The 21,156-nt window shown below is 49.3% G+C and overlaps 1 protein-coding gene across 1 annotated transcript; it reads right to left on the reverse strand.

The window, feature by feature from the left end:
- Positions 1-6,960: 6,960 nt before the first annotated feature.
- Positions 6,961-13,287, reverse strand: SKIDA1 (SKI/DACH domain containing 1). Its single transcript, XM_032707855.1, has one exon. It carries the CDS (start codon positions 10,791-10,793, stop codon positions 8,322-8,324), a length of 2,472 nt encoding a protein of 823 aa, XP_032563746.1. The 5' UTR covers positions 10,794-13,287; the 3' UTR covers positions 6,961-8,321.
- Between the last annotated feature and the right edge of the window lie 7,869 nt (positions 13,288-21,156).

Consider the following 21,156-nt stretch of genomic DNA (forward strand, 5'->3'; position numbering starts at 1 on the left):
CTTGATTCTAATACAATCAGGTGTTTATGCAGTTCGTCTTCCTAAATTATCAGACGCTATTGGCGTTGCTAAACCAAATACCAGCAGTAAATTCTGCATGGAGGGCGGCTTGGACTCGCAGGTTTTGTGAAGCCGGAGCAGCTCCCACGAAGCCTCAGCAAAATCATCCTGCACTTTTGTGCCGGCGTTGGGGCTGGGAGCCGCTGAACTCTCAATTACCCTCCGGAGCTTTTTCCTAAACCCGGTGTCATCCTTCTTCTGCGAGAAACGGGAGGAACAAATGCAGCAGGACGGCAGGAGCTGGCAGAGGAGCCGGGCTCCGGGCCGGAGCATTCCCGGGAAGCCTCACCGCATCTGTGCGCGCGTGTTTACAGAGGGGAGGGAGGGAGGCAGAAAGGCCTCGGGAAAGCCAGGAGACTCTTTTAAGTTCGCTGATGAGGAATTGCTGCCGAGTGTACTCCTCTTTGCCCCACGAGCAATGCAAACACGTACATAAAGATTTCCAACTTTCAGATGTGTTTTAAAAAGTTCACCTACTTTCAAGCCTGTTTCAGAAGCTCGGTTTTCCGGGACGGAACAAACACTGCCAAGTGCTCTGGGTGGAGGGCAAGAGATATCAGTGATTATCTGGAGAGCCTTTCTATTTATCGTCCTCTACGCAGCTAGATAGGGAAATACGAATGTTCACGGACTTGATGGATGGCAGGGCTTGTGTAGAACGGCTACATTTTACAGGCCCCTTTACGGGAGAAGGATACAGAAATCATAATGGAATTAATCACATTTTACTGGCAAAATTTGTAAACCCCAGGTAACCATTTATAAACTTCCTCCAAATGTAAGAGAGAGTGCGAGATCACAGCCGGGGAGATCTGACATTATTTTATACAGCGTATTAAACGCCATTCGCTCTTTTCTCCTATCACATCATTTAGCACGAACATCTTTTTCCCTCCGGCGAACTTAGCCAGATTTTGACGAGGACGATTATGTCATAGTGGGAAACAACCTGAAAATCCTTCTGCTTATAATGTGCTACTTCAAAAATCCGCAGCAGACATAGTAAAGTTTTTCAAACCGTCTGGAAAACTGTACACGGAATAGCACGTTAGTGCTATTTACTCTTACCAAAATGTCATGTCCATGAAAACGGAAATGAGCGTTTCCAGAAGAGAACAAACCCTTTTATTTCTTTCCCTTAAAAAAATTATCTACTTATTTATTTTCACCATGCACTTTACTAGATAATAATTCTAGTTTTGTTATTGTCTCGGGCAGTTTACCTCTGAATCTCGGGAATACAAAAGCATCGCGGGTAAATATAAAACATATGTTCGCACAGGTTATGTGGCAGCTTTAACACTCGCAGCTCCATTCACACGCATCTCCACAAACGCACAAAGACCCTGGAAATCCCAGCAAACACACTGCTCCCGGGGCAGCCAGGCGGGAGGTGGTCCAGGAGAGCGGGGGGTTTTGCTCCGGGAGCAACAACAACCTACAACAAACAACCGGGAGGTCGCGGAGGGTGTGTCCGGGACCGAGCCGTGCCTCGGCCGGCGAGGACAAGCTGGTCGGCCCCGCCGCTCCGCCGGGCGCTGCCGGTGCGGCGGCCCTGCGCTTCACCATCACCAGAGGCTTTTCCAAGGCTCAGCTTGTTTATTAGTTTATTTATTTTTGCCCGAGAAGGTAGAGAAAGGAGAATGACAGGATGAAATATAATACGGAGATGTGAAGTGACCCGAGTGGCAGTTGAAGGCGAGGGTTTAGCCAGGACGTGTTTCCCAGCTAAACTCTCCGCTGCTCTTTGGGGAAAACCAAATGCAGGTTGATGGAAACATCCTGTTTTGAGGGAAATGGACTGTACAGCCCTATCTAGCAGCTCCGACACTACTAATCAGCCTGGAAGAGGGCTGCAAGCACAAGTCCCGGGGAAGAGGGAGCCGTGCATCTGACATGATTGCAATTCAATCCCGATCCTGAAAGGCAGTTTGGAAAATCGCTGGGTTCCGAGGGGTAGGGCCGGGCTGCGGCGACCCCTCCGTGGCTCGTCCCGCCGGGTTACCCGCGCCCTGGTCTGCCTGCAGCGAGGGTAGAGCCCCGAGCCGGAGAGGGGAAGGCAACAGATGTGGGCTGCACAGAAATCCGTGGAACAAGTGCTCTAAACCCAGGGGGATTTCTCCTAATAGCGAAATCAGAGGGGGAGAGATTTCAGGAAAGAGAATAGCCCAATATAAGTTTCTAGAGTAGAATTTACATTTCATCGTGATTTGTATTTTACAATATGCAGGCGCATGCACGCGGGAGAGGTTTGGGTGCCAGCGGCGGGGGAGTCCCCGCGTCCTGATCCCTCTGACCGCCGGGAGCAGCGGCGGGGCTCTCCCCGCGGCCACGGAAGAGGGGGCACGGTGTGGAGTTTGGAGAAGCTCATTGCGGCACCCCTATTCCCATGACCTCCCCCACACCTCCGGGACAGGGGAGAAGGGGCTGGAGGTGCTGGCTCCTGTTTATTTGTCTTAGGGGAAAACGTCGGCGTGGGGGGCCCAGGGCCGCGCTGGAGCCCCTTTCGCCATGCGGACGTGCCGTTCGGCGGGCAGTGGCAGCGGCGCTGCGGCCGGGGCGGTGCGGGGCAGGCGGCAGAGGCACCCGGGTCAGCACGGCCGCGAACAAAGGCGCGGAGCGGCTCCTGCACGTGGGCGCTGCCGCGGCGGGGCCGGCGGGCCCGGCCGTACGCCCGGAGGGTCCGCCCGCACCGCTGCTCCTCGGGCTGCCGGGGTCCGGCCGGGGGATCACTCCGGACCAGGGTCCCGCGCTTCCCTCGCCCAGGGACGAGGCTTCATCAGGGCCTGTCTCCGGGCCGTCCGTGTCCGGCCCCGCCGCCCAAGGTCACCGCGGCTAGTCCGGCTTCTCGCTACGGGCCACATTAGCGGAGCGGCCATTTACTGCCCCGGGATTGCAGCACGGCCCGGGTTGAGCCCATAAAGCCATTCACACTCAACAATGGGGATTTTCTCAACAATTAACAAGAAACAACATAATAAATCCATTTACAAAGCCCTCGCTATTTACTATAAATTAGCCACTCTTTAAGAGACCGGTGCGTAATTTCACACGCTTTACAGCCCCGGCATTTTAGACGCAAGAGCAAACAGCCCTATTGGACTTTCTGCGCTGACCTCGCTCCCCGTCCCCTCCCGGGCCGGCTCCGCGGGGGCGGAGGGCCCAGGGCCGAGCCTGGAGCCCCGGGCGTCCCCCGGCCGCTGCCTGGCCCCGAGCCCGGCATCTGCCCAGAGGGCCCCGCGCAACCTCCGTGGGCTTCCCCCCGGCTCGTCCTCGGCTCGGAGCGGGCAGGGCGGGAGGCCGCGGGCAGGGCAGGGCCGCGCCACGGGAGAGCCCGGGAAGATGGACGCCCCGGCGGAGGAGCCGGAGGGGGGTGCAGGGTAGAAACCACGGCCCCGCTTTGAAGTGCAGGAACCCCTGGAGATTGCCGCGCCGCCCCCGCCGCCCGCGGGACCCTGGCCGAGAGCACGGGAGCCGGGCCAGAGAGCCGGGCCGGGAGCGGGGGAGCCAGGCCTGGGAGCCGGGGAGGTTCCGCGGTGCCGGGCAAGATGGCGGCCCGAGGCGCGGTGTGCCCCGGGCCCGACGCGCAGGGGCCGACCCGCCGCTCGGGGGCCCGGCTGCGCTCCCGCATTTTTTTTGGTTTCGCTCTCCTCTTTTTTTTTTTTTTTCTCTCTCTTTTTTTTTTTCCCTTTTTTTTTTTTTTTAATTGCAATTTCCAGGCAGCGGCAGCTCGCCGCGCGGAGCGGGAGCGAGGCCGGCGGCGCTCCCTCCGTCCTCCCCCCTGTTTACAAACACAGCTGTTGCCGTGTATTTGCAATGCTAAGGGTAAAGCCACCAGCAGCGAGGAGCAAACGAGAGATGGTGCGGGAGAGGGGTCCTCGGCATCTGGAAAGGACAGGGCGCCTTGTTTTTGAAACTGTCAATTCCCTCAACCCCTATTGTGAGCGCCTCATGCAAAACATCTCGGGGCTTTTAAAGCGGGGGCTTGTGAGGCCGCCTCGGAGAGAAAGGGAGAGGGGGAGAGAGAGGGGCCTAGGGCACGGGAAATAATTATATCAGCGCAGTGAAAAAATGCAACGTGTAAGGCCTAAACCCGGCTCGCTGTCCCTTCCCCAAAGGTTTTCGGGCAGGCCGGAGATGTTAGACCACGGCTTACAGGGCCAAGTACCAGGGGAATGGGTAATGTCTGCAAACGTGACTTCAGCAACACAGATCCCAATACTTCCCTCCTGATTTTGCTAGCCAGGGCTTTTCATTTTCAGGCACTCGCCCTCCTTTTGTACCTCCAAGCTGACCAAGTAGTTTCCAGGATGAACCATCACATATTCTTCCCACCAATCCTCTTAACCATAAAAACCACAATTAACAAGGTTATCTGTGTTTCATGTTCTCCAACATACTGCATATGTAGAATATTTTCCTGCAGATTACCACCGTGTGTCAAAAATGCCACTTTTTTTACCCTTTTCTGTCTCAACCACTCGCATGTGTGAACAGTGACAAACATAAACATGATAGCATTGCTCTCATTTCTGCAGAAACTTTAATTTATTGGCAACTAAATCTGTTAGAGGTAAAGAGATCAGAGACCATGTAAAAAATCACCATGTGAATTGATTAAACAGCAAACTTCATAAAACAGCTACCACTATTTTGCATTATTGCTAGTAGTGGTGTTTTAAATAAACAATCAGTAAAGAGATTATCCCACTGTATCAAGTAAGGGTAGCTTATATAACAATCGGTTCCTAAAGTAAATTGCTGTAAACGGCAAGTTACATCTTTTAAGGCAATATACCTCGTTGCTGAAGGCATTACACGTGTTCCCTTTTTAATGCTCTAGAGAATTAAACAGAGTCCAAAACTTTCTTTGTCGTCCATCTGGCAGCAGAAATCTTCACAATAAATTTACCGGTGAACTCTACTTGTGGCAAATACCTATGCAGTATAGTCCGTAAAGTACACGCACTTCCCTCAATTGCTTTTTCCTCTACAAAATTCTGTTGATTTGTGTGTACACCAGGAATTGGGAAATGGTGGCAATTCATTACTAATATATTTTAAGTTTTATCTCCTGTAAACATTGCAACAAAATGGTAGCCTAGCTCCCTTGGAAAACGTTGGGTTTTCCTCATTATTAGAACTTACCTTTATGAGAGAAAATTGGTTATTTTTACGTAACTCAGTGATAAGACTTCACATGATTAAGGCTGAAATGATAATGAACTCTGATCGCAATAATAATTACAATGTCATCAGAAACAGTTACCAAACTACCAGAATTGGAGAGAATACCTTTTTTTCAATCCCCCCCCCCCTTTATTTTTTCCCTAGTGAGTTATTGTACCTGGCTAATTTCTCCAGCGGCAGTAAAAACACGAATGTCCCTGTTAGTGGCTTGCACTAAACTGAGGTGTGCACGTGTGAAAATTATTTGGCTGTTTAACTCCTTGCCGTTTGCTGCTGCCTGGGCGGAGGAGAGCCAAGCAGAGCAGCCTGCCGGGGATGCCCGGGGGTGCCTGGAGCTCTCGGGCCGCTGGCAGGGCTGGGCGCCATATTTCACATCCTCAACTCTGCAGAGCCTATTTGGTATAAATTTATGCTTATTCCTCCCCCTCCCGAACACCCCCCCACTCCCCCCCCGGATTATTTCAGGAACCTGAAAAGGCACCTCTGTAATTTACAATTCTTGGCCAAATCAGCATATCTCTAATTGGAAGTAAACAGGGTCAGGGGACAGAGTTACTTTGAAAGTGATACGTTGTTTAATTGACAAGGCGAAATTTTAGGTTTCAAGTTTGCATATTGCACTTTTGTAGCTTTTGGCTCTTTTTTTTTCCTTTCTCTCTCTTTTTTTTTTTTTTTTTTTTTTTTTGGTCAAGTGAAGACCTTTGTCAAGCAGACACGGTTTCTAACAGAGCAGGGGTCTTTCCTGAGCAGTACATTTTGTACGTACTTACAGTTCTCTGGAAATAAGGCTGTATTCTGTGCAGCTCTAAACACACGAACGTAAACATTCATCTCAGAACAACTTCAGTAAGCAGATTTTTCATGACCATCGTAATTTCAGCAGAGCAGTTAAGTATGCAATGCACCTTTTGCAATTGGCAGCTTTAAAGTGGTGTGTGTGTGTGTATGTACGTTTGCATGCAGGGGGGAAGGGTAACTCCACTGAAAGGCAATTGTTTACTCTTTCTAAATATATTTGGCTGCAGGTATTCTTAGACTAGGCCTTTTACAATGAGAGGAAAACTCCGGTGTGGATATAGTAAACAGAGCTGAAATCAGTTAGTGACTACTTGGAATATTTGGAGACACGAGAGGTTGGGAGAGGGCATCACAAAAGGCAGGAATTAAAAAATTGAATCCCAGGCAGTGGATTGCCAGCAGAAATGTTGACTTTGAGTCACACAGTAAACATTACATTGTTGCTTTGTTTTCCTTTTTTGATTTATGATAAATTATTCTCCCGGGATTGATCGATGAGTGGAATCCTTAAAATTTAATTTGTGAATGATCTAATATAAATAAAATGCTAATCCAAAGAAAGAAACCAGCAATTATTCATCCTAAACTCTGCTGATTCAGCAACTCAATTATTACTGCCTTTCTCAAGCTGCAAACTTTTCAGGCTGTTTTCAGAGTTGCTGTACCCGTCCTCCCCCCGCAAGAGAGACCTTCCCCCGTTCTCGGCTCTGCCTCCACCTCGGCCTCCAGCCTTTCTCTCTCTTTTTTTTTTTTTCCTTCTCTTTCTTTTCGAGAGTCTGGGGGGGGAAGGGAGGGAAACAGTTAACCTCTTGAAGCGTATTTCCTCCAAATAAAAACAGTGAACTTACAAACGGAGAGGAAAACACGGATAACTCTGCAATAATTCAAAGTGTTTGGAATCAGAATTTTTTAAAACAGTGTTTTTAATTGAAAATAAAGCTAAAGCATGCTTTTCAACAGTGCAAATTTCCATAATTTTGATTTACTGCTTCCATCATCACAATATATTATACCAGCATGACTTACCGAGGGCTAGACTCTAGAAGTCTGCCTGTTCGACTATTTCGATATTAAGTGCAAATATAGATAATTGCCTCTGATTGTCACGTGCAGTAGAAATGTTTCTGCTACATAGAGAGGATGGCATGGCAAAATAAAACCCACGACAGCAAATTTCAAGAGATGAGGATAGAACCGGGAAGTGTAACACGGTTGAAACACTTGAGTTTTGGTGCCAAAAAGCTATGAATAACATGGTCTTCTCATTTTGTGTAATCTTTCCACTTACGGCCTCTCATTTCACTTTCTGTGTTGTATTTACTGCTTTGCTATTTCCTCCAGCCAGCGTGAGGGGCTGGACCATAAATTGTACTGCTGGCCAGGCAAATATTTTAGTTGCTTTGCAAGTTTGTAAGGGGCATGTTCAGACCACAACTTAAGTATGACATTAGTGGGTAACAGTAACCTTATTTAAGACCTCTGGGTGAAACAAAAAGGCTTCCCAATTGCAAAGAGTGGCTGTACAAGCAAAAAGACACCCTTTTACCAAAAATAGAATTCCACATTTATTTACTGGTTTCAAATGAGGCAGCTTTTCCCAGCGCTGGGGTCGCAGGCGGACACCAGGCTTTCCAAACCAGAGAAAAAGGAGTAAGTGCAACTGCTCTTCGAAAGAGACACCCCTGCACCCGAAAACAAAGCTCCCGAAAAGTAGATTGCTGCCACATTGAATTTATAGTGAACCCTTACTGTGCAACCATGTAACTTAACAAACTTTAACTGAATTAACAGTTAGACTTCCATTTTCGAAATCTAGTGCATAAATTTAATGGCTCATTCTAATATTTATTATTCAACCTTTTGACATTTATTTGCAGCAGTTGAATTGAGGTACTGGTGCATTATTAGCATTTAAACAGTAAAGTGTTCCAGCTTTACCGTAATAACTGAGTTTAACTTGAGTCTTTAGCCTGAAGTACTCTGTGGAATGTAACAAAATAAAATAAAATAAAAAACCCCAATGCAACAGAACAAAACAAAACAAAAATAGACCACCAAAAACAAAAACCCAAAATAACAGAAAAATCCCACCACTGTTGTAATGGTAAATAAAATAGTAATCCGGTTTCTGTCTTCACATTGTGATAAAACAGGATTCCAGAAGTGTGTATAGCATTAATGGGTTTGTACAAACCATGCTGCAGAGTTTAAAAAAAAAAAAAAAGGTAAGAAAGTTAAAGGTGGTTCAAGAAAATATTTTCCAAACTATTTTATTAATTAAATTTCCTGAATTTGTGGCTAGGTGGAAGAGGTATTGCAGAACCGCCCAGCTGCCATTTCCATACAGGATGGGCCTTGTGAGGTGGTTGGGAATCCTTAGTGGTGTTTAAGGAATAAGCTGGCAACAAATCCCCATCATTGCCAATAATTAGTGATGGTGGACAGGGAAAATTTGCCATGAAATTAAATGGCCTTTTCACTGCTGATGCTACATTGCTGGCTACCCTTTTGCGTCTATTGTTAACTGTAAAATCATCCAGTGTTCCTTCATGTGTCTCGATTTTACCTGTAGGACGTGGGCTTCGAGCTGATTTCAAATTTGGTTTGACTGGAGGAGTCTGCAGTACAGGTCGCTTTCCCAAAACCAGTGTCCTGTAATTTTTTCTCACCCTTGCTCCAAATTTATACTCCCCATCCTCAGGTTTTGGAGTACCTAAAGTGCATGAGAGGACCTGACTCTGAGTCAGCGGGTTTAAGGAAGTGGTTTCTTTCTCAGTGCATGCAGAATCTTCCTTGGCTGTTAATAAAGCGTCCTGGTTATTACTCTCAGTCACACCGTAAAACTCATCCTTAGTATCATTGCACTCACACTTTAGCTTATGTGTTGTAAGATCAGGCTCATACTCGTCGTTCGCACTGCTGTCCTCTATTTTGATTTTAATGCTGTGCAGGAATGGCAATGCCTTATTGCCTGTATCAGTGCACTGGAGCTCAGCTGCTGCTGCTGCCCCTGGAGAAGCAGCATCCTCCGCAGGATCAGTTTGTAAAGAGGGCAAATCCGTGGCAAATTCAATACAAAGAGGGATTTTGGAATCTTTCTCTGAATTTGCTGCCGTTGATGAAGAATCATTATTTAAGAACCTAGCAGCTATTGTATTGTTATCTACACGGTGTGTAGTAGTTGCTTGAAGGCATTTCCTTGCCTCTCTGAGTATTCTTTGTTGTGGAAATGCATTGTTTGTCTTTGGGCTAGGTGAAGAGGCCCCCTTTGCAACACAGTTAATTGTTAGGTCAGTACTCTTGGTATTATTGGAAAATTCAGAGTGTGGGAATGTGATCTCGGATACCCTATCATCTCTTATCTCCGCGAAGCAGCTCCCTAGGCCGCCGGAGCAGCGCAGCGCCGGGGCGGCGGGAGCCCAGCCGGGGCGGCCCCACTCCTCCGGCAGCTCCGGCTTGACTCCGCCGGGAGCACCGCGGAGGACGGGCAGCCCGCCGGGCTCCGCCGGGGCCGGGGCCGGGGGCCGGGGGGCGGCGGCGGCCGCCAGATGGTACAAGAAGTTGGCGTGGACCACGCCGGGCGGGCTGCAGAAGCTGGTGCGCCTGAAGCGGATGCTTTGCACCGAAACCTGGCTGGAGACCGAGCTGGAGTCGGAGTCCGAGGTGCTGTCCTCCTCCTCCTCCTCTTCCTCCTCCTCTTCCTCCTCCTCCTCCTCCTCCTCTGAGCTGCCCTCGCTGGAGTCCGAGGCGCCGCTGCCCTCCTCGTCCTCCTCCTCCTCGTCCTCCTCCTCCGAGCTGCCCTCGCTGGAGCTGGAGAGGCTGGAGCCGCAGTCCGAGTCGTGGGCGGCGCGGCCCGAGCAGCAGCTGGACTCCGAGTCGCTGCTGGCGCTCTCGGCGAAGGCGGGCGGCCCGAAGCCGCGGGGCAGCGACAGCGGCAGCCGCGGGGCGCCGCGGAGCCGGCAGGGCCGGGGCAGGGCCAGGGGCCGGCGGGCGCCGCCGGGGGGGCCCAGCGTGCCGGCGACAGCGGCCGCCCCGTGGCGGCGGCGGCGGCAGCGGCCGGGCAGGGGCGGGGGGCCGGCGGCCGGGAGCCGGGGCCGCGCCGCGGTGGTGGGCGGGCGGCGGGGCCGCAGGGGCGCGCAGCCGCCCGCTGCCGGCGCAGTTTCATAGTTTACGGGGGGTTTGCAAGGCGCCCGAGCGATTTCTGGGTAGCTGTGGCCAGTGTATTTACTAAAAATGTGAGGTAGATGAGCGGCCGGTAGCAAGGCTGTGTCCCCCGGGCGCAGAGCTTTCCTCCGGACGGGCAGCAGCGGCCGGGGAGAGTCGCTCAGACCCAGCCAAAGTTTGTTCTCCTTCCAGAAGCCGGAGAAGGGGTCGGCGGGAGCGAGCTCCGGCCGGAGGTCGGCGGCAGACAGCGCCCGGCTTAGTTTTCTCCGTTTCGTCTTAAGTACCCGTTCGGTTTTGCAGGATGTGTACAAGGCTTCCACGTCCTCTCTGGAGATCAGGGTGCATTTGGCGGCGTGGAAAGCGATGGAGTTGATGGCTTTGAGTTTCCTCAACTCCTCCAGGTCGCAGTGATGCTTTTTTACTTTTAAATGATCCATTCGCTTGTGCACGGTAGTTCGCGGGATGTTTTTGAGCAGGTCTGTAAAAACCTGGGAGAGTGCAAACATTTGCTTTCCTTTAATGATGAGGTAGCCGAGCCTCACGCCATCCACCTCTTCAAAACCCGACTTCAGGTCTCCCATTTCGTGAATTAAATTATTCCCAGCATTTGCAGAGAGAGAGAGAGATGAAAAAAAAAAAAAGAAAAAAAAAAAGAAAAAGCCACACACACACAATCCTCAGCCAGATGCTGTATTTGTCTCAAGGCATCCTGCTAATAAAATATAACAAAGGCTGTTATTCCTGGTGAATGAAGTGCCAAACTTTAGACAAAATTAAAAAAAAAATAAATTAAAAAATACCGTGAGGCTACAATCAATATATATTCTTAAAAATCAGGTTTGCCAAAGTGTTTCTCTAAGTTGCTTCTGAAGATCAGTACCTGTTCCCTTTCATTCCCTGCTTTTCCATTGGAAACTATGATAATGGAATGTGAAGGGAGGAAGAGAAAAGAAATGCAGCTGCTATTCCCGCCGCTGCTTTAGCTACAAATAAAATGACAGAGTGAAGTGAGCTCGTCCGGAGACACCTTCATCAATTAATTCCCCTAAAGCCAACGCTGATTGGACACTCCTGACAGGTGATGCAATAAAAATTGATATTCCACCCCTTCCCCCAAAAAATCTCCCACTAATTAGCATACCCTTATACTGCCACCTCCCCTCCCAAAGTAAATAATACAGTTAGTATATAAATCTTTCTATTAAACAATCCGAGCTCAAACATACTCAGCCCTCTCAGACTTCCTCGTCGCTAGCTTCCGAGGAAGGATTTGTATGCTTTTCCCCCCTATCGTTCCGTATATTTTCAGCCCGTTTTGGACAAACGTTGCTCTTTTGTGCATGCCGTGAATTTAAAGGACATAAGTCTGATCGTAACGATGGAAAATCCTTCGGTAACGTAGACGCTTTAAACTAGTGTTTTATTCTCCATTGTGTGGAAAATGAAGCTTAGAGAAAACGTGCTGAACAGCCTGGTATTTCCCCTTCTGAGGCTCCAAAGTTAAATGTTCGGTTGCTAACGAGAGGGAATACTTACATTTTCGAGTTTCTCTTGATTTTCCTCTTCTGCTTAATTAGCTTTTTACAGCCAGGGACTAAGGTTATTTTTGCTGTCTGAGTATCACGGGTTCCTGCACCGCGATACTGTAACACTTTTAACTGAAATTCTGCCTGTAATATTGCGGGAGGGGGGAGGAGGACGTGAGCTCACGTCAGACCCATAACAAAGCATAGATAAGCCAGAAATGTATACACTTTTCACGATTAACCGTACTGGATCACGAGCTGGAATGTCCTATAGTCCCAGAGCCCACGTCAGGATTCCTGCGTGCTGATTGCTTCCAGCAGAGAAAGGAGAATGTAAAATATCCAAGGTGCTTCCAAGAGCCTTTACGTAATAACAAAAAAGTGCTGGCACACACAATGTACGATATTGCATCGGGCTAGGATGCTTCTGGCTCGCAGTTTGCATATTCCGCTCGGAGTAGCCCTGCCGAAGCTTTTTGATGCTCCATTTATAGCAGCCCCTTAAAATCAATTGGAAGAAGCAGCATGAATGTTTAACATCTTCTTAGGAACGTTAAATTATTCGAGTGTCAGGAACGGGGATTTCGCAAATGTTGCGATAGCTGCATGCCTCTCCCTTGTCACGTTAACGTGATGCTTGCGGTTTGCACGTTAGGCGCTGCGAAAAAAAAGATCACCAATCTCTGCCGTGCATCCAGTGTTCCGCTGGATACAAACACCAGCACGTTTATGTATCACTGCACATCCAGAATTAGACACATCCGCGAGATTAATGAGACATCTCATATTGCTGTGACTTGGCAAAAAAATCGACGGAGGGAAAAAAATTAAAAATCTTCAATCCCAAACCTCAATATCCACTCCGCATGTTGGCAATATGGTGCGTGGAGTTCGTGTTACCCCGTCAGGTACAGCTAAAAGAAAGCGCATAATCACTCTGTGAAAAAGCAGTTTTGCATGGCAAGGCAAAATGCAGGCGAGCCCCCAATTTCACAGGAATTCGAGAGAGAAGTGGGAATTTGGAGAAGTGCATCCGGGAATGGAGGAAGTCTATTCAAGAGAGCCTCTAACTCGGAGGGCTGAGATTTGAAAAGTCAGCCCTGGACTACTGTTGCTCTCAGCGCAGATGTAATCGCCGCTGTTCAACTTAATCCATGTGTGTGCGAACCGCGATGCCTAGTTCTTCCCTTTGAAACCTAGCGATAGTATTCCCATCCGAGAAAGCAGAGCTACAGCAAATTACATTTTGTCCCTCGAATTAGAAAAGGATCATTGAGTGGATCTCGTGATATTTCAGCCTTTAAACGTAACCGAGAGGCAGCAGTGAACAATGCCTCGGCACAGCTCAGACCATCCGCGGAGTTCGCCTTCCCTCTCCTCGCATCTGGATCCCCCAGCCTTGCCTTTCTCTTGCTCGCTCGTGTGAGAGGCACCCTCGTATATGCTGAGGCTGAAAGCAAAGTTTCGAGAGAAAACAGCTGCTGGCGCTAAAAAGAAATCATCGTGGTCTTTCTAGAGCTAGAGACAATAAGGTCGTTTAAAAATTCCTCCTGATGTACTTATATGCTGCCAACACCCCCACCCCCTCCCCACTGCTCTCCTCCCCCTGCTTTAAGGTTAAGGCTATGGAGTCAACAGTAAAGGAACTGTAAACTCCGATAAAGCTGTTCAGAAGACGTTACCAAAAACCCCGATGGGATGAAAACTCCTTTATTTGTCAGGTAGTTCAGATGGGTCAGATTCCCGTGTAAATCCACGCGTGCGTTCGCACGCAGGAAGCCACGGGCACCCAGACCTGCACCCACGCGCTGCCGGTGACAGCCAGGCAGTGGGATTCGGCAACTATTTTAAAAATGCCTTTTTTTTTTTTTCTTTAATTCCGGCGCTACCAAACGTTTAAAACTAGTGATGGCTCTTCGGCAAACCTCGGGCTCCCGAAAGGTGCGGCCATGAGCACCGGGGCCGAAGCAGCGCCAGATGTCGGCAGGGAGAAACACACCAGAAGTCTTGGGAAATGTCAGGCGCCCAACCTACACATCCCCACCGTATACTTACACACACTTTCGGTTGCATATCTTTCTCCGCATCTCAGACGGAGAGCTTTGTTTCTTTACTTCTCCATCTTTTGTTTTGTTTTGGTTCTTTTCGTGTGCGTGTGTGTGTGTGTGTGTGTGCTTTCCCTTGGCCATTAGCACACATTGTGTATCCGGGGTCGTCTTCAAGCGGGCTGGGGGAGATCCTGATAAAGAGCCGTCAGAGGCCTCTTGCACACGCACACGCACATTAAAGGCAGAGGACTTGAAAATGGATTTGCACGCACACAGGGGATTGCAATCAATAGCCACCAACATTTATGGTTTAGATGGTTAATGTGAAAGCTGGTCAAAAGAATGAATATGAAAAACTAAAGGTGTCTGGTGTCAATTACATGAAAAGTTATGCCATAATTTACTTGCTGGGATGTATGCCTGCGTGTTCATGTGTCCATGTGCATGTGTGTGCAGACCCAGATGTACATGTAGCTATTTCTCAAAAGCAAGGGAGTTTCTTTGTTAATTTTGTGGACTGTGTCACTCTCGCTGGTGATCAAAGATGAACATGATTAAAGGCATGGATGTTTGTCTCACATTTCATAAGATAAGGACGCCCAGAGATGCCCGGTTTTGCCAAATACATACACATGCAACTACAGAGAGTTGTGTGTATGGGCGCACACACACACAGAGGCGATCAATCAAACGTGCTCCTTTTCACATTGAGTAGCGTGCAATCTGCAATCTACACTCTATAGCCAGTAGTATTTCAGTCTTGAAACTGTCTGGCCTAAGGATAAACCTCATTAGAAAAGAAAGAGCAAAATAATATTCATAATACTTTGCTGCAGACCTATTCCCATTTATTGGAAATCATATACTTGGATTTTTGTAAACTCGTGTTAAAATCTATATGCTCACGGGGAAGTGCTTAGCCATGTCATTCCAGAAAGAAAACGTGTGTAACATTTAAAATACTCCTTTTACGTGATGATTTATTTTCATAGTATGATTATGTTTAAATACCAGTGCAATTCCATCTGAACTCTTCCTTCTGCAATGTAGTAATGCACATAGCATTTACAGTCTTTGAAACATTTTGTTGGGAAATGCAACAGCGACGTCCACCACCAGTTGTACTAATGGGGAGAATTCTTTTGAAAATCTTCAGGAAAACCTAACAGGTCATATGCATTTTAACACTAGGATTGCCACATTTTTAGAGTATTATTATTATTTATTATTATTTGTTAATGCTGGACAACGTCTTCAGGTACTGACAAGCATTAAATAAACCTTTTGCTTTCATGATGCTGGGCAGAAATACATATTTCACATGAGAACTTGATTTCTAACACTACACTCTGCTTCTAGGTACTGCTGGGCATATTTTGCTCAAGGAGGACACAGATAGAGAGCAGCTAGAGGCTATCACAAAGAGTCCAGTAACATAAATATAATAGGGTCAAAGAACAATATAATAGGATCCTTCTGCTATTTTAAAGTCAGCCAAATGTGACTGTAGTACCTAAAATTTGCTGTAAATTCTACTCTGACAATGTATCAGAATGTATAACTAAATCTCCTAAATGTGTGGCACAAAGAAATACCAGCCACCAGTCCACAAAAAAAAAAAATCATAATCTGGTTAACACTCTTATGCCTAGGAGTTTCAGGGTTGTTTTTTTTCCTTTCTTTTCTTTTTCTCTCTCTCTTTTTTTTTTTTTTTGGTAAACAAAGACGCAATGCAGGGTTCTACTAAGTGCTTTTTAAGTTTTTGTTTTGGTTTTTTTGTTGTTTTTTTTGGGGGGGGGCTGGAATGTTTCTTGCACACTAGAATTTTGTGCAATTTATAATCACCATGAGCTAAGACTATTTCTCGAGTTTAATACTCATGGTAGTTTAAAAATACTTTTTAGCAGGAGTTTCTGGACACATACTACATGCCATGTTGTTTACTGACCCATAATCAAAATGCAGTGACCTTCTACCCTTTTTTTGCCCCTTGACCCATGCTGAATTCAATGCAGCCTTTATAAATTTGCAAATCCTTGGACGTAAAGGGGATTTGGTGAGGCTTTGTTCTGAAAGGATCCTAAAAGTTTGCATTTTTAATTAGACAAAGGTAAAGCAACAAACATTGGGAAATAAGATCCTCTCCTGCACATAGGTTATCGCTCTTAATTTCTGCTTTGGGAAACTACATCTTAAAAAACGTACCCTGCAAACTGAAAAGCAGTTGAAAATGAAGGCTATCAGGAGGTTATGAATTGCACCAAATTAGCAATGTGGTACAAATCACTTTCATGACGTAAGGGATGGCCAGGCCACAATCTTCCGGCTCTCCTCATCTCCAAGGACTGTGTGGATCCTGGAGACATGGGGAGAGGGGACAGCCAGCGATTTGATGTGGAGCTACAGGCGCATTCCCTTATCTTCTTTGCTATCAGTCAGTTTAAAGGACACCATAATTATGATGGTGATAAAACAATGCCCGCTTATGTGTGCTGAATAAATAAAGAATGTTTACAGCCCCAGAATGTTTCAATTCCAATTAAATGCTATCAAAGAAAAGCCCCTCTCCCTCCCTCTCCCCTCCCTCCTTCTTCCCCACGACTCCCTATTTACCTTGTTGGTTGTAATATGGCCCTATGAAATAAACCGGCCTTCCAGTTTGCCATTAAGGCCACATCGGGAGGAGGGGGAGGAGGAGGAGGAGGAGGAGGAGGAGGAGAGGGGGTGTGAGACAACATGCACTCCCGGTCCCACAATTACTTGGGTCGCCTGCATACTCTTTCTTTTTTTTTTCTTTTTTTTTTTAATTTATTTTACTATTATTTGTTTATTTTTCAATTGGAAAAGGCGTGATGATGCAGGGGGAAAAGGCGCTTAAGGATCCCGCTCCAACCACTGACTGAGGGAGTTGGGCTGAATTAATCCAGCGCCCCTGGGCACTGGAGGAAGGGGCTGTGTCCACCCCCCCACGGCTGCCACCCCGCTGGGGCCTCGGGGAGCGGGGTCTCCCCACCGCTCCTCTTCCCTCTCTGGCGGAGAGCCTTGGAAACAGGAGCCTGGAAGTGCTTCCCGCTCACTAAGACACAAGGATCATTTCAAATATTCATTGTATCAGCAAATCTCATCATAATCAGATTAAAGCAAGGTTTAGGGGGGGACTGCCTGTGTTTCTGGGTGCGAAACATCGACTGGACTACAAAGAAAGCAGAAAACTGGTTTATCTCCTCCTGGCTTGGTTGCACAGGAGAAAAATGAAAAGCAGTAATTTTTGCAAGAAAAGGACACTTTAAAAAGCTGTGATTCTCCCCATTCCACTCTGGGTAGCATGTTCCTCTCAGAGGTTTTTTCCCTTCAAACTTTAGGCTCAGTATTTCTATACGATGCTCTTATTTATTTGTTTGTTTTAAACTCCAGACAGAGACTGTTTCTGCTGCGGAATTTACTGAGGTAGATTTTCTTCATGACAATTTGCTTTTAGCTTATCTCAGCCGAGGGAACAGCTTTTCTTCATTCAAGCTTTAAAATGTATATTTCGTTGAGTTGTTTGGGGTGAGATGTTAATATCCATTTTGTGGAAGCGAGTGAGGAACTGAGTGCATTTTCAGGTCTGCTCCATAGATGCAGGCCCTTTTCCTTTTGAAAGTTTAGACCTCCAATACCCTCAATTCTACTGGCAGAATTAGGATGGACTTGGAGGGTCCTAAACGTGACCATTCACTAAGGCGGGGGGCTTGCAACAACGTGCTCGGCAACTTAATCTTACGCTAAAAAGAGTAGAGAGCGTAAAAGAATGGAATACAAACTCTCCCGACATTTGTAGTCGCTTCCAAAGTGGACCGTGCATTTTAAGGCTGATGGGAACGCGTGTATTTTGGAGCAAAAAGGAGAGAAGGTAAGTGTTTATCCTTGTATCCGCCAGTTCGGGTAGAAACAATGAAAGAACAAAGGGAACCACTTCTCCGTGTTAACATTTCACATTTTCCTCCTCCGTTTGAGCCTCGCTGCGAGGGGCTGGCGGGGGGGGGACCGGCTCCAACTTTACCTTCGGCGGCAGGACGGGGGTGCGGGGGACGGAGAGAAAGTTGCGGGGCGGTTCGAGTCACCCCCCGTTCGCCGCTGGAGCCTGCCGCGGGCAGGAGCTGTAGAATTCATGGCTGTGGACTTGCCGGAGATCCCCCGCGAACCGCGGCCGGCGGGAGCGGGATCGGGGCCGGGACCTTTGTGTGCGGGGTCTGCCCGGCCCCGCGCTGCCGGCGAGGACGGAGCTCCCCGGTGACTGCCGGGGCAGCGGGAGAGGAAGCAGAGGTTAGGAGCTGGGAGTGGGGGGAGGGGATGGGAGTGGTGTGGGGGAGAAAAAGCCCCTCGAATTATTCGCAAATCCCATAAATCGCGTGGAAGCGCGGTGGGGGAGGGGCTGGGGGCGAGCAAACCCCGCGCGGACCGTTACAAAGGGCGGCGGCGGCCCAGGACACACGGACACACACGGACAGACAGACAACACGGGCACGCACGCACACGCGCCCGGTGTTCGCAGCCGCGGAGGGCGGCCCGGCCCCGGCCCGCCGCGAGGCACCAGCTCAGCCCGCCCGCCATTGGCGCGGGGGCTCTCGGCCGCTGACCTTTCACCCCCCCACCCCCGCCCGCCGCTTCCTCTGCCGCCCCGACACCTTCCTTCCCACAATGCCGCGCGCCGGCCGCGCTCGTGCCGCGCTCGAGCCTCCTGCCAGCTCCTGCCCCCCCTCCACCCCCCCCCTCGGGGTCCCGGGAGAACCCGGGAGCGGCGGCGCCTCCCTCGGGAAGTGCCGAGGCGGGATCGGGGTGTCCCTGTGGCGGCGGCGGTAACGGCCGGCCGGGGGCGGGGCAGAGGCGGGCCTGGCCGCGTTCGAACGGGAGCGCTGGCGGAGCCACGCGCGGGGCGGCGGGTGCCGGGGAAGGGACCGGCCGGGAATCCCGTCAGCTGCCGGGGGGAGGACCCTGGCCACAGGATGCGGGGGGAGCCTCCTTGGCTGTGGCGGGGGTGGTGGGGCAGGAAGGGGGTCTGAGGTCCCTGCTTGCTTGGGTGTTGTGGGAGCTGGGGCGCTGGGAAGAGGATTTGCCTGTTGAATTTCATCGCTAGTAGACGTTAATCTCGTGTTTTAAAGTACCTTGTCAGTGGCTTTAAGGAAATCAAACGTGACATTAATCAAATCACACAAATGTAAACATTTATAAGTTAAATCCTAATATTATGCAATTATTTAAATCGAGCCATGGTTTTTCCTCAGTGTCGTGTTGTAGCTCCCGCTTCCTTCCTTGCATGCTTTGAGTTTTCCGCTCGATCCCGCGTGTCTTGGTGTCTGCTCCGTGGTGTTCCGAGCCTGAGGCCAGGAACGCACTAGGCTGTGGGTCGCAGGTGGCAAAGGAGGCAGCGCTGTAGCTTAAATATTGCCTGGTCACCTAAACAAGCCCATCAAGGTTAAAAAGCAGAACGCTTTTTGTGAATTTGAGGACAAACCCCTCAATACCTTGCATTGGTACAGTTGGGGTTTTTTCCTCCTCGGGTTATGTGAAGCAGGTGATCCCGTGTGGAAGCTCAAGAAGGAGGCTTGGGTGGCTGGGATGTGGAGAGAGGTGCCTTTGGAGCCACGGCGGGATTTTTAGGCAAAGTGACATATGCAAGACCCACTAAATTGCGAGTAGGGAATGAAGGATGGCGGGCAGGAGGGCTTCGACGGCGGGCACGGCACGAGGGCGAGCTTGGCGAAGATGGCGGGATACCCTGGGAAGCGGCCGGCGCCGCGGGCAGTTGGCCTCTCCCCATCTTTGCCCTTCTTCCCGGCCCTTGCAGTTCGCCTCTCCCGGCGGGGAAGAGGGGATTTGGGGGTCAGGGAGGAGAACAATGCTGAGCCGCCCTTTGTGCGCAGCACCGTCCCCTGAAGGGAGGGAGCGCGCGGTGCAGCGGGGCCGCGGCGCCTCTGTAGTGCTGCTGCTCTCCTGCGGGCAGTGCTCGCGGCATGCGGGGCAGGAGCCCGGGGCAGCGGGATCACGGCTCCCATAGGCCGCCCGCCCGACCCCGGGATAGGTTCGGGAGCGGGGCTGGCGCCGAGCCAGCCGGGCAGTCCCGCTCGCCCTGCGGGGGCGGGAGAGCCCCGGGGGCTAGCGAGCGGCCGGGAGAGTAAACTCGTGGGTGCCCTCGGCGCGGCGCGGGCACGGGGCACTCCAAGGGTGAGCGGGGGTCTCTCGGCAGCGGGGCGGGCTCCGGGCAGGCTGCCCCAGGGAGCGAAGCGGCGAGCGATCCCGCAGGAAGCGGCAGCGGGGCCGGAGGAAGCGCGGTTGGGGCTCCCAGTGCTCCCGGCGCTCCCCATTGTTCCCCGGCCGCCTCTTTTCGCGCCGCTTCCCGCCCGGCGGGGAGGAGGGAAAGCTCCCGGCCCCGCACGCCGAGTGCTCGCAAGCAGCGGCGCAGGGGCACCCGGCGAGAAACCGGGCACATGAGTAGAGAGGAGCCTTTAGAAGTGCCATCCGCTGAGGGAGCTCCGTGAGGCTGTAGCTCACGTGTTACTTGTAAGGTAAACCACCCCCCCCCCCACTACCGCAGCGGAATTGTACATAAAGTAACATCTGTTTCTGGGTGGATTTTAGAACAGGACTTGTTAAAGAAATTGGGAAAAACTGCTCCGACCCACTGGATTTGGATTAATAAATGTAGCCAAAGAGAATTTTGGAAGGAACTGTTCTTAACAGGCTGTCTATAAAAACGAAGATTAATCTTATCCTGTTTTTCATATAAGCACCACGATGGATTTTTTTTCCCCCCCAAGTGATTGTTTTATGTTGGTTTGAGATTTTTAAAGATTTGTTTTGTGGGAAAAGTGTTGGTTGCACTTTTTTGCCCTGAAAATATTTGGAAATTAGTTTTTTTCAGTATGTCATTTCAGACCTGAACTTTCTTATGTATTTAGATAGAGGAAGAATTGACTAACTTGATGTTCAAGAAAATTCCCAACAAATGCCCTTGATCATCTAAGGGAAAAAATACGTATTTGCACATTGTTTCTGAAAGATTAAATTAAACCGGGTAGAGATTCGTATATGTGATGAGGAAAGAATTTCTAGAAAACTAGTTATTTTAAGAAATTGCTTTCTAGGAGAACTGTGATTATTTTTAGCAAGTTATCTCCGAGTGCTTGTGAATTTATTTTAAAATACTGTAAGTGATTTCTAGATTTTCATTTTTTTTCATTTTTAAAAAAATTAAATATGTGCCAAAAAATTAGTGGTTTGCGTAGATCGTGAGCAGTAAGTAGAAGAAGTTAAAGGATGATGTTTATGGATATTACGTAGCTGAAAATAATTCTGAAGTGACTCTTCTACCCCCCCCCCCACTTGGGAAG

This window comes from Chiroxiphia lanceolata, chromosome 1 (assembly GCF_009829145.1).
Source record: "Chiroxiphia lanceolata isolate bChiLan1 chromosome 1, bChiLan1.pri, whole genome shotgun sequence".
NCBI classification, from domain to species: domain Eukaryota; kingdom Metazoa; phylum Chordata; class Aves; order Passeriformes; family Pipridae; genus Chiroxiphia; species Chiroxiphia lanceolata.